This window comes from Lycium barbarum, chromosome 12 (genome assembly GCF_019175385.1).
Source record: "Lycium barbarum isolate Lr01 chromosome 12, ASM1917538v2, whole genome shotgun sequence".
NCBI classification, from domain to species: Eukaryota; Viridiplantae; Streptophyta; class Magnoliopsida; order Solanales; family Solanaceae; genus Lycium; species Lycium barbarum.
Window position 1 is genome coordinate 74823427 of NC_083348.1, and position 15009 is coordinate 74838435.

A 15009-nucleotide genomic window follows, 5' to 3' on the forward strand; every position below is an offset into this window, starting at 1 on the left:
TATAAAATTAGCTAGCTCTCTTCATCATGTTTGACCGAGTTTATAAAATTAGCTAGCTCTCTTCGTCATGCTTGACCAAGTTTATAAAATTAGCTGCTTTGAAAAGTATTTTCTAAAAATAAGTATTTGACTAATCAATTTAAACATATTTTTTTAAGAGCAATTAATTAATTATTATTTGATCAAACTTTTAAAAAATACTTTTAAAGTGTATTTTTTTCAAAAGTAATTTTCAAATAAGTATTTTCTTTGTTCTTGAAAAATAACTTTTGTCATTACCAAAAACTTGTATTCTTATTCTTTTAGCTCTTGGAAAATAGCAAACATTTATTTTCTTTTAAATTAAAAGCTTAGTACTTTTCCAAACTAAGCACTTTTAAATAGAAGCTTATATATTTCCCCTGTTGTGTACTCCAACACATAAACCCCAAATTAGCGGCTTTTTCCTGCATTGGTAAATCTCTTATTTTCTCTTACTTAGATATTTCAGTACGGCCATGTATTTATCTAATGTTAATTAATCGATTTCCACTAATAAAAAAAAATGATTAATCGATTTCCGATTGCTGATTTTGGGGTTTTACTGGTAAGGGGTTTGGGAAATCTTAATTTATTTTAATGAGTATTTTTCTTTTTCGGTATCTGATGATTTTGTTGAGTTTTTAGTGATAATATTACTGTGTTAGAATCGACGGTATCTGTTGCACTCATCAATTTGGCGGCAAACAGTTGGAAAAACAGACCACCAATATACAGGTTTAGATTTTAAGCATTCTTATTATTTTTTGGCTACTTTTTTAAATGTGATGGAGTATCTGAGTCTATTGATTTGTAGTGAATATATGTTGAACTTTATTGAAAATACTTGGCGATTTTATTTGCTGTTAAATTTGAATTGCAAATTTGGGTCTTGAGCTTTTTGGATGCATAAGCTACTACCTTACCATCCTGCATTAAAATGCGCGAGACCAACTCTTGAGGCATCGCAATACACCACGAAAATTTAGGGGTTTCTCCCTGAACTTTATTTTAATTCGTTGTGCTTTTTCTTTTGGGTGGAATCCTAAAATTCTAGTTTTTATCTCAGTTAATATAACCCAAACTGAATGAAACATGAACGAAGAGCAGAGTTCTAGTTTGACTAATTCGAACCGGCTGTAATACCAGTTAAGGTCGGATAGACCTCAATGCAGTTATCTAGTCCTTCTTACCGAGGACATGGCCCTAGATAGGAGGATAAGGAGGTCGAGGATTAGGGCAGAAGGCTAGTAGGAAATTGAGCGTTTTCTAGTTTTTCCTTCTCATTTTATCCTATTCTTTGATTTATTATTATCTGTTGTTTCGGTTATCTTATTATTTGCTGTTGTCACTGTTCTTTTTTATAATATTTACTTCTTCATGGAGTACTATATTTCCTTTTTCAAGCCTGCTTTGAAAATGCTTTACTTGAGCCGAGGGTCTTTTCATAACAGTCTTTCTACCTCCATAAGGTAGGGGTAAGGTCTGCATACACACCATCCTCCCCAGATCGCACTTGTGGGATTACGCTGGGTACGTTGTTGCTGTACTAAGTCTGGGCTTAAATTAGGAGCATGAGACTTGGAGGTAATATTCAACAATTAACAAATTGGCTTTATTCCTACAAATTTCTAGTTAGTACAAAGTTGTCCAATATAGAAGCACGGGAAGGAAACATTATGTCCTAATTCCCAAAGAAGTTAAGGTAGTTTTGAATTGAGCACTGGGTTAGATTTGTAGTCACTGAGCTTTTTGATATTACACTGCCGACGTTTGCAATACAGTTTTTCTTCCCTTCTTTTCATGGGAGAATCATTTCATGCTCCTAATGCAGGGTTGAGCCTTTTGTGTCTCTTGAAAATATGATTTGGTAGCTTCCTTTCCCTCTGCCTCTTAAAAATACATTTTCTAGTTTGTTGTTTTTACTATTATGTGTCTTTAATTGAAGTGACAGGATATAGTTTGTCAATGGAGTATGGCAACGAAGAGAATGGTTTTATTAGTGTTCCGGCTCCTGAGTTTGGTGCAATTTTTATGTCAAACATTGCAACAAAGAGAGACTGCTTTAAACATAAGGTCTTTGGCCTTCCATCGTCCATGGCTAATTTTGTTAAGGAGGTCAAAAAAGGAATGGTCCTGTTCCTATTTGAATATGAAATGAGACAACTTTTTGGAGTGTATCGGGCTATCTCAGACGGTGGAATGAACATTGTACCCCATGCATTTAGGTCTTCAGGGAAGCAGTTTGCTGCGCAGGTATCATATGACAAATGATGGTTTCTTATCATTCAACAAGAACTATTATTAGGTTAAATAATACAAGGATATTTTTGGTGTCCTCTTCTTTTTGCTTTTATGTTCGCTTCCCTAGGTCCAATTTGTGCCGATCTGGTACTGTAGTCCACTATCTGAAAATGAGTTCCGCGATGCCATTAGGGACAACTACTTTTCAGCAAGGAAGTTCCACTTTGGTCTATCTGATGAGCAGGTCTGTTGATTATTCTTTATATTTGGGCTTTTAATGATAATATATTCTAGCTGAATATTTCTGTTACTAACTGTTCCTTCTCAATGTGCAGGTTCATAGGCTTCTCAGGTTGTTTAGTTCAAGAAAGTTAAAGAATAAGTTACCCCCGAGAAGTCTCACAGCTGTAGTGAGCAACGGTGTTGACGAAGACCATATAATGGTCAATAACAATTCTTCTGCTGCAAGTGGTGGTTTTGATATCAAACATTCTAATGTTGATTTAGGGAAGGCCCTGTCGAGAGGACATCCAAGGTCATTCTGTGGGGTAAAAGGAGTCAACGATGACATGTGCCCAATTGAGCATAGAGTGAAGGATGAAGATAGAGTTGATTCTGCTGAACATCTCTACTATAATGATAAGAAGAGAAGAATAGGTTATGATGGAAGGTTATTGAGGGATAATGCTGTGGAAGATAAGCTTCTTGTTCACTCCCTCAATGAAGAATTAAAATCTTCTAGAGATGATTGGTCCTCTTTGAATGGCAGGGTAAAGAGTGGGCACAAAATCCACATGAATTATTCTCCTGCCATCTCCAACTACATGGGAGATTCTGACCTCAGAAGAACAGTTCATGATTCAAATTTTGTGGTAAGAGATCAGATAGTAAAGGAAAATAACATGGACAGTAATTATTGTCTGGGCAGATCAAATGAGCACAGTGGAAAGGCTTCAGACAGTGATATAACTAGACTTGGTACTCATTATGCAGGGTTTTCAAGGAAAACTACTGTGGATAAAGCACATAGCATGTATAATTCTCGTGAGCCTTCCCTTTCTAGGAAGAATAAAAGTGACCCCTTTTGGAATATTGGAACAGTAACTGATGATTGGCAGAGTTCCTTTGACGATAGAGTAGGAAAAAAGAGCAATTTGGACCTGGATATTAATTCTACAATCGTGTCTGAACGCTTTGATAACTCACCACATAATCAGAACGGAATTCGTAAAGATGGTAGATTATTCACAACAGAGATAAGTGGAAATGAATCTAAGGTTCTTACAGGTATCGGAAGAGAATTTGATCATCTAGCGGCCATTGATGATGATAGTGTATGCTTCCTTTCTAGGCGTAAAGGAGCAAATGAAAAATGTGTAGATAACTTTTGTATCCCAGCTGCTTCAAATGGGAACTCCGCGTATGCCGGAGATGTAAGTAGACGGGTGGCTGAAGTTGGTAGTTATCCAATGAATGATTTCGATGGGTTTGTCCCTGGTGCAGAAAACTTTCAGAGGCCTCTCACCGTGGCTGATTGCACTGCTTACTCTCCAATGAAGAATGGAACCTCAGGGTACTATACCAAGTTTATTGCTGAAACAGAATTTCCTCAGTCAACAGAAGCCCAAAATCTTGATTACTCTTGCTCTAAATTCCATGATGCAACAACTACAAAAGTCATGCCATATAAACATGAGCGCCTCAGTTCTTGTTATGGACATACCGAGACTTATGAAGTTGAACAGGGCTCAAACTTTGTACAAAAGCAATCTTCTTCCAATGTTTATAGAGAGAATAGTTTTGCATTGTCTAAAGGTATATTTTCTCCATATTCCTATCCAGAATTTACAAAGAGGGGCCTGGAATCAGCTTCTGAAGATGGAAAGATGGTTCTGCTTCGATCACATGATGGGTTCGACGCTCCCCCTTTAAATGTTGGAATTTCTGAGGCAATGGAATCAAATAGGTCTGGTTCTTTTGGTTATAGAACGGATTTCATTCCAAGGGGTTCTATTGCTCCACATTTTGCTAGGGCTGATATTAACAAGGGTGATAGTTGGAGATTTAAATCTCAAGCTGCCCTCGGTTCTATTGCTAGAAATTCTTTCTCTGGTAATTATCAATGTGCAGATGAGGAACTAGGTGATGACCATTTTATATGGCAAGCGAGTGATGCAACTCATGTTGGAAGAAGTTCTCGTTCTCCTAATACGAGTCGGTTACTTCATCAAGGCAACGTTTTGACAAATCTTGATCACACCAACATCCCTGGGGCAGACATCGTTAATGATGAATGCCAGAACAACATATTAACTGATGTTGTCCATTCTGATTCCAGAAATTCCAGAAGAAGTGTGTTTAGTCGCTTATCTTTAGCTCCTAAAGTACGTAAGCTGAGAGAACAAGAAGCTGATCATAGTATGAGCTTTAATGAGCATTATATGGATACTACAATTGACGAAATCATGGACGTGTTATACAAGGATCAGAAAATTGTACCAAAAAAGCCATTGAATTGGAAACCATATATTCGAAAAGTCGAACATGGGGAAACTAACAGGTCCGGGAAACATGTTGCAGTTATCAAGAATGATTTAGAGCAGCCTGATGATTCAATTATGAGAGTTCTCAGAGAAAGCGCCGATGAAGTCCTTGAAGGAAGTATGAACCATGTTCTCGCAGAGACCAGAGTGGTGGACTTCAAGCGCAGGAGGAAGACAAGTCGAGCTTCAGAAAAGACTAATGCCAAACTCAACAAAGAAGAAAAGACAAATGATAATGAACACACAGTCCTTCAGAATGCACAAGAAAACAGTTCTGAAACTGCAATAGCTAAGGATTCAGCTGATAAGCCAATCAAGCGTAGAAAGCTTGTGCGTCCAGCATTTGATGAAAACAACTCCACGAGTGATTTGAAAGACCAACTTCCTTGTCAGACACTTGACAAGGTTAAAACAGGCAATTCAGATTCGAGCGAAATTCAGTCCGCCCTCTAATATTTAAAAATATTGGTGAACGACAAAAGGACTACTTCATTAGTCATCAAGTTCTCCAACTTGCTAGCTCAAGGGGCGGTTAGCATAGACTGAAGCTTGGTACATGATGATGACGAAACTGAACAAGGCAGCAACGTTATAGCATACAAAAATCATGTAGGTTCTCCTCGAGGGTATGACTGTTTTCAGATCTTATGTAGATTTGCACCTCGAGTTCTGCGTGAAAGTTGTATTTTGTTATGCAAATGAACAAATTCACCCTTTGTGTAAATTTGATATTTGCAACAACTTACTCTTATTTTAGTTGATCTCGTTCTTTATCCTATTAAAGTCATTTTCGTCCAAAATAGTTTTCGGCTATATTTAGAGTCACGTGGTATGTGCTTGTTTATCTTTAACCAGAGGTTTGGACTTTGAGCTATGAGTATGAAGTTGTCTTTGTTATGAAATGCTTTACTCCCGATATTTAGTTCAATTTTTTGCTTGACCTAGTTGACAGGGAATGTCTCTGAAATGGGATCGTTCGATCTTGAGACGTTTCCCGCCTTTCTCCTACCCGTAACACTTCTTCCACAATGCCCAATTGACGAAATCATGGATGTGTTATATAAGAATTTTTATATACCTAAAACTCGAACTCGAGACATCTGGTTAAAGGAGAAGCAACTCATGTTGCACCACATACTTTGATGGTAGGCCACAAGTTCACATCGTGTATTCTTGCAAATCAAAGAGAGAATTAGTTATTTACTTAAATAATTATTTTTCAAGTTTATTGGCGTATTAGTAGTTAAATTGAGGATTATATATATATATATATATATATATATATATATATATATATATATATATATATATATGTAAGAATAGTAAAATAAATATTTTAATTAATATTTACAAAGAGTGTACTCCCTCGGATGAAAAAAAGAGTCCACTTAATCATTTGCACACCTCTTAAGAAAATACTAACTCCTAGATAAAAATAGGTAATTTGACTAAATTATTCTTAATTAAATAAACATTGAGATTTGATCATATAACACTTAGGACAAATATGAAAAAATAAAGTTAATTCTTTCTTGATTTGCTAAGTACTCTTTTTTCTTTTTTTGATAAAAAAAAAAAAGTTAAGTGGATTCTTTTTTTGATCCGGAGGGAGTAAAACGCAAAATTGATAAGGGAAAAATAAAAAATGGAGGGAATATTATAGTAGGATAAAACCCAACCCGTTAACAAAAAAAACCCGACCCAATTTAGCAACACAATTCCGTTGTTCATTTTACATTACGGTTACAACCTTTGATAACAGAAATCTCAGTCGCACTCCACTGCCTGCCATGCTTCGCAACCTGCGTACGCGGCGTCGTCCGCTTTACGCCCCTCACATTTGCGCCTTAGCCGCCTTCATCCTCCTCCTTCTCCTCCTCTCCATTTCACTCCTCTACACCCGCCTCAACTTCTTCCTTCTCCAACCCACCCACCCTCAATCCCATCACCCCCTCCAATACGACACCGTTTCACTCAACAACCCTCTCGTTTACGACTTAGCCGATACCGATTACCGCTCCAACGACGATCGCATCGACGTCGCAGACAACAACACCAACGACGACGATAATGAGTTTTTACTCTCTAATGAAAACGAAGAGGATGATGAAGAGGTCATTAATCAGTATCCTAGGGTTTCTTCTACGTATTTTTATGATCAGAGGAATGGTGTTGTTAGGAGAGCCTTTAATAAGAGATCTATTGAGGAATGGGAGGATTACGTTAATTTTGAGTCCAGGATGAAGTTAGGGTTAGGGTTTAAGAGCGATGAGTCGAAAGCCGCGTTTGGATCCGATGATTTTCCTGTGGATGTGGGAATGAGGATGAAGTTGAGTGAAATTAAGAGTGTTGAAGATGCTTTGTTGTTAAAAGGATCAACTTTGAGGGAAGGTTGGGGTGACTGGTTCGAGAAGAAGAGCGATTTTTTGAGACGTGATAGGATGTTTAAGTCGAATTTGGAAGCCTTGAATCCGAATAATAATGCCATGTTGCAGGATCCTGACGGTGCTGGGGTTACCGGGTTGACTAGAGGGGATAAGATTGTGTTGAAAGGGTTGATGAATGAGTTTAAGAAAGTTCCGTTTTTGGTGAAAAAGACGCTTTCCGTGTCTGAATCTGAGCTGGTTAATGATGCTTTGGATTTGGAGAAGATGGTGGGGCTGGCGAAAAGTGATGCTTTCGAGTCGAAGGTGTTGAAAGCTAATGATGAGGATGTGAATAGTAGAGCGAAGAGAGCGAAGCGTAGAACGTTAAACGATAATGTTAGAATTGGAAAAAGACTTGTTCATGATAGTGATGAAGATTCAGCAACTAGGAGTAAGGAAGGGATAAGGAATGGTGATGTGAAAGTTGTGGATGACAATGCAAGAGGTGAAGTTTCTGAGAAAGTCTTTGCTGATGGAAAGAGATGGGGTTACTTTCCGGGGCTGCAACCGAGGTTGTCTTTTGCTAATTTTATGGATTCATTTTTCAGGAAAGCAAAATGTACTATGAGAGTTTTCATGGTCTGGAATTCTCCAGCATGGATGTTTACAACTCGGTATCAGAGGGGACTTGAGAGTGTGCTCAATCATCACCGGGATGCTTGTGTGGTGGTTTTCTCTGAGACAATTGAACTTAACTTCTTTAGTGATTTTGTCAAGGATGGGTAAAGTCCTGATTCTTTCTGCCTTCAGTTCTTTATACTATTTGTTATCTTGTTGTTTGTTTGACTTATATCTTCATCTAAAGTTATCTGTATCAGTGTTTAAAAAGGCAGGGGCGTAAGGCGGGGCGTTTTACATATGCCTCGGTGAGGCGTAAGCCCCGAGGCACGTGGCGTAAGCCCCATGGGTATTTAATTTTTTGTATTTCATAAAATAATATAATTATAATAAATATTTTTAAATAGGTAAAATTACATAAAAAATAAAATAAAAGTGTATATATATATATATATAACCTTACAAGTATAAACAATACAATGAAATAAAAGCTATTATGAAATGCAAATCAACTAACATTTTAACTTTCAAACAATGAAAAATCACAATTTGTTAAAACAATATTACTATCATTCTATTCATTGTATCTCCCTATAAACAACTTTATCAGTATTATAATTGAAACGTAACTCCTTCATGAATAAAAATAAAATTACTTTCAAATAGAGAAATAACAAAATATGATAATTTGATACATAGGACAAAAGACTAATGACAAGTGAAAATTCACAATTCGGTTATGTATTCTTAAAAGAAATATTAAGTGATATTCACCCTCACGATGTTATCATATAGTAAATATGCAATACTACGACTTGTTATTTGAGTTATACCCAATCTTCTTATTTCGGTAAATGAAAAATTATTAATTATCAATCATTTGTTAAAGAATTATGAGGGTCAACGGTTTTAATTAAGGAATTTAACATATAATTGTGTAAGAACTGTTAGGCGAGCCCCGAGCGTTGGGCGTTAGGCGTGTTTAGGGCGTACAATCGGGCGCTTAGGGCGTAAGCCTCACAGGAATTAAGCCCCGCACGTGAGCCCTGGGGCATTTTGCTAGTGCCCCGCCCCAGGACGAGCCCCGAGGCGAGTCCCAGAACTGCCTTTTAAAACACTGATCTGTATTTGCCTCACGAAGAGCGTACTTATAGTGCTTCCAAGAAGTCTTTAAGTTCTTATTGAAAGAAGATACTCTCAAGTTCTTCTTTTTGTATACATGCTTGTGTGCATGTCTATGGTGTTGTATTCTTCCATTTGCAAGTTTATTGGGGATGGTTTTGATGATAGATTATTTTCCGCAGCTTCAAAGTGGCTGTTGTGATGCCCAATCTTGATGAACTCCTACTAGACACACCAATACATGTGTTTGCTTCTGTCTGGTATGAATGGAAGCAGACAAAACATTATCCTTTACATTACAGTGAACTCGTCAGGCTGGCTGCTCTATACAAGTAAGCTATATGGAAAATATATACTTTTCCTTGTATTTAAATTGTATGTACTGTGAAATTAACCGAGATGTTGATGATGCATTGTAGTTTCTATTCTAATAGATTACCATCCACCTTGATTGGCATAACGGAGTTAAAAAATCTGGTGTTTCCTGTGTATAGCATTTGGTCGAGGTAAGGCAAAGTAGATAAAGAGCCAGTACTTAAGATCCCGACTATTTATTTCAATAAATAATTATTTTTATAATAGAAAAGGATCCCAATAATCTTTTCGAGATTAAGCTGTTGACAGCAGAAAGAAAGTCCTTCACTACCACAACCAGCATCATTCACGAATGTGATTGGGAATTAGTCAAAAAAGGAAGAGTTGCAATAGATTATCTTCAATTTTTGAAGTTTATTTCATTGTGATTGTAATTTCTCGTACTTTATTTTTTCCTTTTCTTTTTCATATAGCTGATAGTAAGCCACAAGAAAGGTTGTTCATGAAGTTAAGAAATGGAGTTGATGATGGTGAGAAGATACCTTATAAAAAATGATGGTGAGAACCTAAGAGGACTACTGATGAAGGATCTAGTTTTTTTCTGAGATGTACAATTTTTTTGTCTGTTAGTATATGTTAATGGATAACCTACTGTAGTGTCTGTGGCGCATGGCAAGGTTCTTTTTAAGATCACTTATGAGATCACAGATTGCCCAGAATTTTGCTGCTCGTAGTGAGGGTTTTGTTTTAGCAATTTATGCCAATAGCTGAATTACACGAGTTATCCATAGAGAAAGTAGATTGTGGTGAGAGTTGAACCAACATCCCTTGGCAAAAGCGAAGAACCTTTGAAATTAGCATCATGATCGTTTTTGAATATATTGCAGATGGCCGTATATCTAGCAATTTGTGTGTTGGTACCTATTTATTCTGAAACATGTAAGTCACAAGCTTTTTACTGAATCACATTAATGAATTTATTTACCTTATAGAAAAAGATTGAAGGATTGACTAAAGGGGCATATGACAGCTGTGGTCTCATGTTTGTAATGAACTCTTTGCCCATTCCATTTGCTGCAGTATTGCTTTAACTTCAGTAATATGACAACTTAACTTTTGGTGAAATTCTTAGTTCCAGTGTTATAAATAAACTTTCATGTTCTCTTTTGCCTTTTCTATTACAGGTATGGTGGAATTTATCTCGACTCAGACATCATTGTGTTGAATTCATTGTCTTCACTTAATAATACTATTGCTTTTGAGGATGATCTACGTGGAAAAACTTTGAATGGTGCTGCAATGGCTTTTAGAAAGCACAGGTATTCGCAACTCAATCTTGGCCTCTTATATAGTTCTTAAGTGCTCTGTTCTAGTTCTGGCGTACTTGGACCTTGCAATATCCATCTTTTCTCTGGTACTCTGTGAGTATGTCCATGTCTAAAATTGAGGCCCACTGAGGAAGATTGATGCAACTACCCTCAACCCCCTCCCCATGAAAAAAGCTTTCTTCCTGTAGATGAACAGAATATTCAGGTTTTCCTTGCTGGTGGGAGATTTCATGGTATCCAGTGGATTGGTCGAGGTGCACACAAGCTGATCAAGATACCATTGTTATTAAAAAAATGTTCGGGTTGTCCTTAGCAGCCTGAACATGCTACTGGAGGATTCAATTTTAAAACAATAACATCGAATTCTACTACCTGTAAATCTGACAGAAATGTTTGCTAAAATTTATTGTGGGAAAAGGATAGGAGCACAAGTATTTCCTTGCAAAAGTATATAAATGTAAAGTAATCCTCTTCTGTCTACCATATGGCCAATATTCACTTTCTTGTATTTTTTTTTTTCAGTCCTTTTATAATGGAGTGTTTGAAGGAGTTTCATGCATCTTATGACGACAAACAATTGAGATGGAATGGAGCTGATCTTTTGACAAGAGTTGCTAGTAACTTTTCTGTCAATGATAATATCTCCGGTAGAAAGATGGAGATCAATTTTCAACCCTCGAATATTTTCTTTCCTATCAGCCATAGCAATATTACCAGGTACCAGACTTAACTACCTTTTAGTCTTGAGGTCAAAAGTATAAAACAATTATGCTAGTGCTTAAATTTTTAGTGAAAGATTTATCATTGCTACTTGAACTTTTTGATTTTTATTCATACTAATATTGTTGCCTTCCCGCACTACCTTTTCTTGCCGTGATAATAGGTAGTGTCACAACTGGAGTTATTGTCATTATTAGTTCATTACTGACAGAGTTACAGTCATCATGGTGTTATTATCTATTATAACTTCTTTCATTATCATGTTATTAGTATGTTGATAGATTGCTTAGAGTGCACATTCAGTTCATCCAAGGTGAATGAAAAAAAAGGCTTATCAATTAATGTTATTGTGGTAAAAAGAATGAATATCAGGCTCTTTATAAAAATAAAAGGAATGAATATCAGACACTAAAACATTATGTAGCTTTAAGCCAGTTTTTAATTACATTTCTTATACCCAAAAAAGGGAAACCTATTATAGAATCTGCTTAGCCCTTTGTTCAGATTGGTTCAGGACCAACTCTGTTGAGTGTTGAAAAGAAATGAGTATGATGTAGGACAATGGGGAAACCCCTATCCTTAACTTTTGCTGCAAAAGAATGTAACTCATGACTAATTTGACCAATTTTGTGTTTAAGATCGTAAAGTACTGATTACCAATAATATTCATCACCTCATCCGAAAACAAAAAGGTGTATTGGCGGTTTTTGTTCAGGATGTGGCTCGAGAATCACAATCTCTGTTTAAAACTACAGTTGTATGGTTCAACAGAAATTAAATATTGCGAATTTTGTCCCAGCACAAGTAACTTGTTCTAAAACTTTGAAAACCTAGTATAGTTAGAGCTTCCTCGTTTTAGCCGAACCTTTAAGAATATGAAATAAGTAGTATAATTCTATCTGTTCAAGGCATTGTATTCTCCAATCTGTAAGGCCCTGTTAGGACACTAAGCTGGAGTTTCAATGAAAATGAATTTTCAGTTTTTCCAACTAGAATTGCCGGTATTAGAATGGTCAGCTAATTCAACTTGACAATGCTTTAGTCAACCGGGGAGCTCTTATTAGTATAAAAGGTGTCGGAAAAGACAAGGTAAAAGTTTGGAATTCCATACCCCTAGCTATCTGGTGAATCTGGAGAGAAAAACGCTAGATTTTTTTGAAAGCAAAAAAGAATCTGTAGTAACTATCAAGTACAGATGTATCTCTTCATTGCTTTTCTGGTGTAATAACATGGCTGATGCCTGATGCCTGATGCAATGGATTTAAGAACCATTGGCAATTTTTTTAGCTCATTACACAACTTATAATGATGCTTTCCTTGTAAATATTCTTAACACACCCTTATTGCTAGCCATTAAAAAAAATTCCTTTAAAGATAAAAACTGAATGGTCAGCTAATTTCTGTCCAATTTATCTGGGAACTTGGAGCTCTTTAAAGGGGTCCTTTATTTTGGGCGTCACTAAAGGGCATCTTTTACATGGTCTCTACTGCAGTATGAACATAAATGTTTATGTTTAATTTAATTACTGGCATAATACAAGCATGTTTTTCGGTGCAAAAAGTAGCCTGAACTAGTTCTGCCCCCAGTGCTTTGGTCTAGTGGTAAAAGCACAATACGTGATGTGTGGGTTAGCGCATGTCATGAGTTCAAAACCTGATACAGACAAACACCTGATATTTAAGTGGATAAGGGTAGAGAGGCGGGCCTATTATCCACTGAGTTTTGAACTGTGCGCCATTGGCCCTCAAGGATTTCTTGGTCATAAAAAAAGTAGTTTGATCTGATACTTAAAGAAGATAATATGAAAATGTTCTTTTTTAATGTTGATTTGGTTAATATTTATTGCTTTAACTAAGCCTAATGGTAAATTCATAAAAGTTTTCTGAGTCTTGTACTGAAAGGGGAGGAGAAAAAGATGGATTTTAGTGTGAATATTCTGAACTTTAGGAGTTGGAAAGGATTGGAAGAAAACCTGAATACCATTTCAGCTGGCATATGATTGGTCAATTTGGAAACAAAGAAATCTCAGATGTTTTGCAGACAAAAGAGAGAGCATACAGTAGCTGAAGCACCATATCCTTCTTAGTCTTCTGGTTCAAAATAGAGAATGTACAACATATTGCTAGTTTCATAGAATTCCTCAGTTTTTTCTCAGTATACTAGGGACAACTGAGGTTTTGTAAGGTTCCTAGATATGAAAATAGACACCTCCTTAATGATCCTGCTAATGACTCATTACACAAACCTAGTGCTGCGTTTGTTTTAATGTAATGATTACTTTCGCTCTCAATAAAAAAATAATGTGAACTCTAGCCCACTTACAGCCTAAGCAAAACTTTTTGTTTCATTGATGTGCAAAATCTTAACAACTTAACATGTAGTTGCAACATTGATTTGAATTGACGTTTTCCTTATTTGAGTCAATTTGAAGAAGTAAAATATTAATTCGTGTAATTTAGCCTTAATATTATGCTTAAACCCCAAACTAACTGCAGGCTAAAGGGAAAAAACCTTGGTCTGTCTAAATATGTCTAAATATCTCATTCAGGGAGCTTCAGCAGACTACTAACATGTCATGGTTTCTATAATCAGACATCATCATCTGCTCTTTAAAAATACATCATCTACTTATTTTCTTTTTATTTATATCTTATTGAGAGGATAATATTACAGGAGGCTTATAGAACTTAAAAAATCTGTACCGACTGTCTTTTGGCAGATACTTCTCTGCACCAGCAATGGAGACTGAGAAAGCCGAACAAGATATGCTATTTAAAACTATACTCAAAGAAGCAGTCACTTTTCACTTTTGGAATGGCTTAACTTCAGCTATGGTTCCTGAGCCTGGGAGCCTTGCATACCGGATCATTAATTACAATTGCCTACGTTGCTCTGACACATTGTGAAACACTTTCAAAACCATTAAAGCAGATGGCCTTGTAAAACATTTTTATTTTCATGCCATTAGATACCTCACAGCTTTTATTCAAAAGAGAGCCTGTTATGAAGATGCACATCTAATATTCTGGTGCTGCTTCATCCATGAAGAAATGCTGCTTGTGGTAATGATGTCCTGTCTATATATAAATTCTTGTTGTAGGTAGCATGAATCTCCAGTTGATTGAAGGTTTTCTGGACCTTGTATTGTTAGTCCATTAGTTGTGGTAGATTCCCTCGAGGGAGGGATTAAGAGGTCCCACTTTTTGTAGCTGGGATCTTTTTGTATATTTGTTTCCTTTGTTTTTTGTAGTTCTCATTTATATATGTCTGATTCAGACGATTCAATAAGTTTTAATCATAGAGTTTTGTAGAACTATTTGTAGTCATTGGCAACACAGCAGTGATATCTTTAAGAGATGTTCCTTTTAAATTATTTCTACATCTGCAGCTTCAGATTATTTCTACTCTTCTCTCAGCCCATTTTTACATCTCATTTTAGACTTAGATATATCATCAAAACTATATAACTGAAAAGGCCAGCTGCTTCGTATAGTCCGTAATTCAACGAACTTAAGTACAGGTGCAAAATTGAAAGATTAACGCATCCGACATTGGTAAAGTAGCAACCAATATCCGATGGTCTTGATCCCTTTGTTTCAACAGTCACTGCCAAGTAGAACCCAGAAGCCATGGCTTTTCCCCTTCTTCATTTTTCCTCCACCATCCTTCATCGCTACCATAGGGACGTAAATGGGGCGCGGCAGGCGGGGCAGGGCAAGCCGCCTTAGACCTGT

The 15009-nt window shown here is 36.5% G+C and overlaps 2 protein-coding genes across 7 annotated transcripts; both read left to right on the plus strand.

Annotated features, from left to right (window-relative positions):
• Window positions 1-403: 403 nt before the first annotated feature.
• Window positions 404-5605, plus strand: LOC132625043 (uncharacterized). 6 transcript variants are annotated; one of them, XM_060339810.1, is made up of 5 exons: window positions 404-756; window positions 1491-1605; window positions 1967-2274; window positions 2390-2506; window positions 2598-5605. In XM_060339810.1, the coding sequence occupies exons 2-5, from the start codon at window positions 1593-1595 to the stop codon at window positions 5256-5258; spliced, it is 3099 nt and encodes a 1032-aa protein (XP_060195793.1). In that variant the 5' UTR covers window positions 404-756; window positions 1491-1592; the 3' UTR covers window positions 5259-5605. The 6 variants fall into 6 exon arrangements, with proteins under 6 accessions (XP_060195793.1, XP_060195794.1, XP_060195795.1 ...); XM_060339811.1 differs by having other exon boundaries at window positions 1973-2274; XM_060339814.1 differs by lacking the exon at window positions 1491-1605 and having other exon boundaries at window positions 415-454; window positions 687-756.
• Window positions 5606-6521: 916 nt separating this feature from the next.
• Window positions 6522-14654, plus strand: LOC132621817 (uncharacterized protein At4g19900). Its single transcript, XM_060336263.1, has 5 exons — window positions 6522-7953; window positions 9094-9243; window positions 10411-10545; window positions 11077-11271; window positions 13995-14654. The coding sequence occupies exons 1-5, from the start codon at window positions 6596-6598 to the stop codon at window positions 14179-14181; spliced, it is 2025 nt and encodes a 674-aa protein (XP_060192246.1). The 5' UTR covers window positions 6522-6595; the 3' UTR covers window positions 14182-14654.
• Window positions 14655-15009: the final 355 nt, after the last annotated feature.

What these genes read in the sequence shown, in the direction of transcription:
- LOC132625043 (XM_060339810.1), top strand. An exon ending in GGAAGCAGTTTGCTGCGCAG is followed by an intron (nt 2,275 to 2,389) that starts GTATCATATGAC and finishes TCGCTTCCCTAG; the next exon opens with GTCCAATTTGTGCCGATCTG. An exon ending in TTGGTCTATCTGATGAGCAG is followed by an intron (nt 2,507 to 2,597) that starts GTCTGTTGATTA and finishes CTCAATGTGCAG; the next exon opens with GTTCATAGGCTTCTCAGGTT.
- LOC132621817 (XM_060336263.1), top strand. Translation starts at nt 6,596, where the DNA reads ATGCTTCGCAACCTGCGTACGCGGCGTCGTCCGCTTTACGCCCCTCAC. An exon ending in AGTGATTTTGTCAAGGATGG is followed by an intron (nt 7,954 to 9,093) that starts GTAAAGTCCTGA and finishes TATTTTCCGCAG; the next exon opens with CTTCAAAGTGGCTGTTGTGA. An exon ending in ATGGCTTTTAGAAAGCACAG is followed by an intron (nt 10,546 to 11,076) that starts GTATTCGCAACT and finishes TTTTTTTTTCAG; the next exon opens with TCCTTTTATAATGGAGTGTT.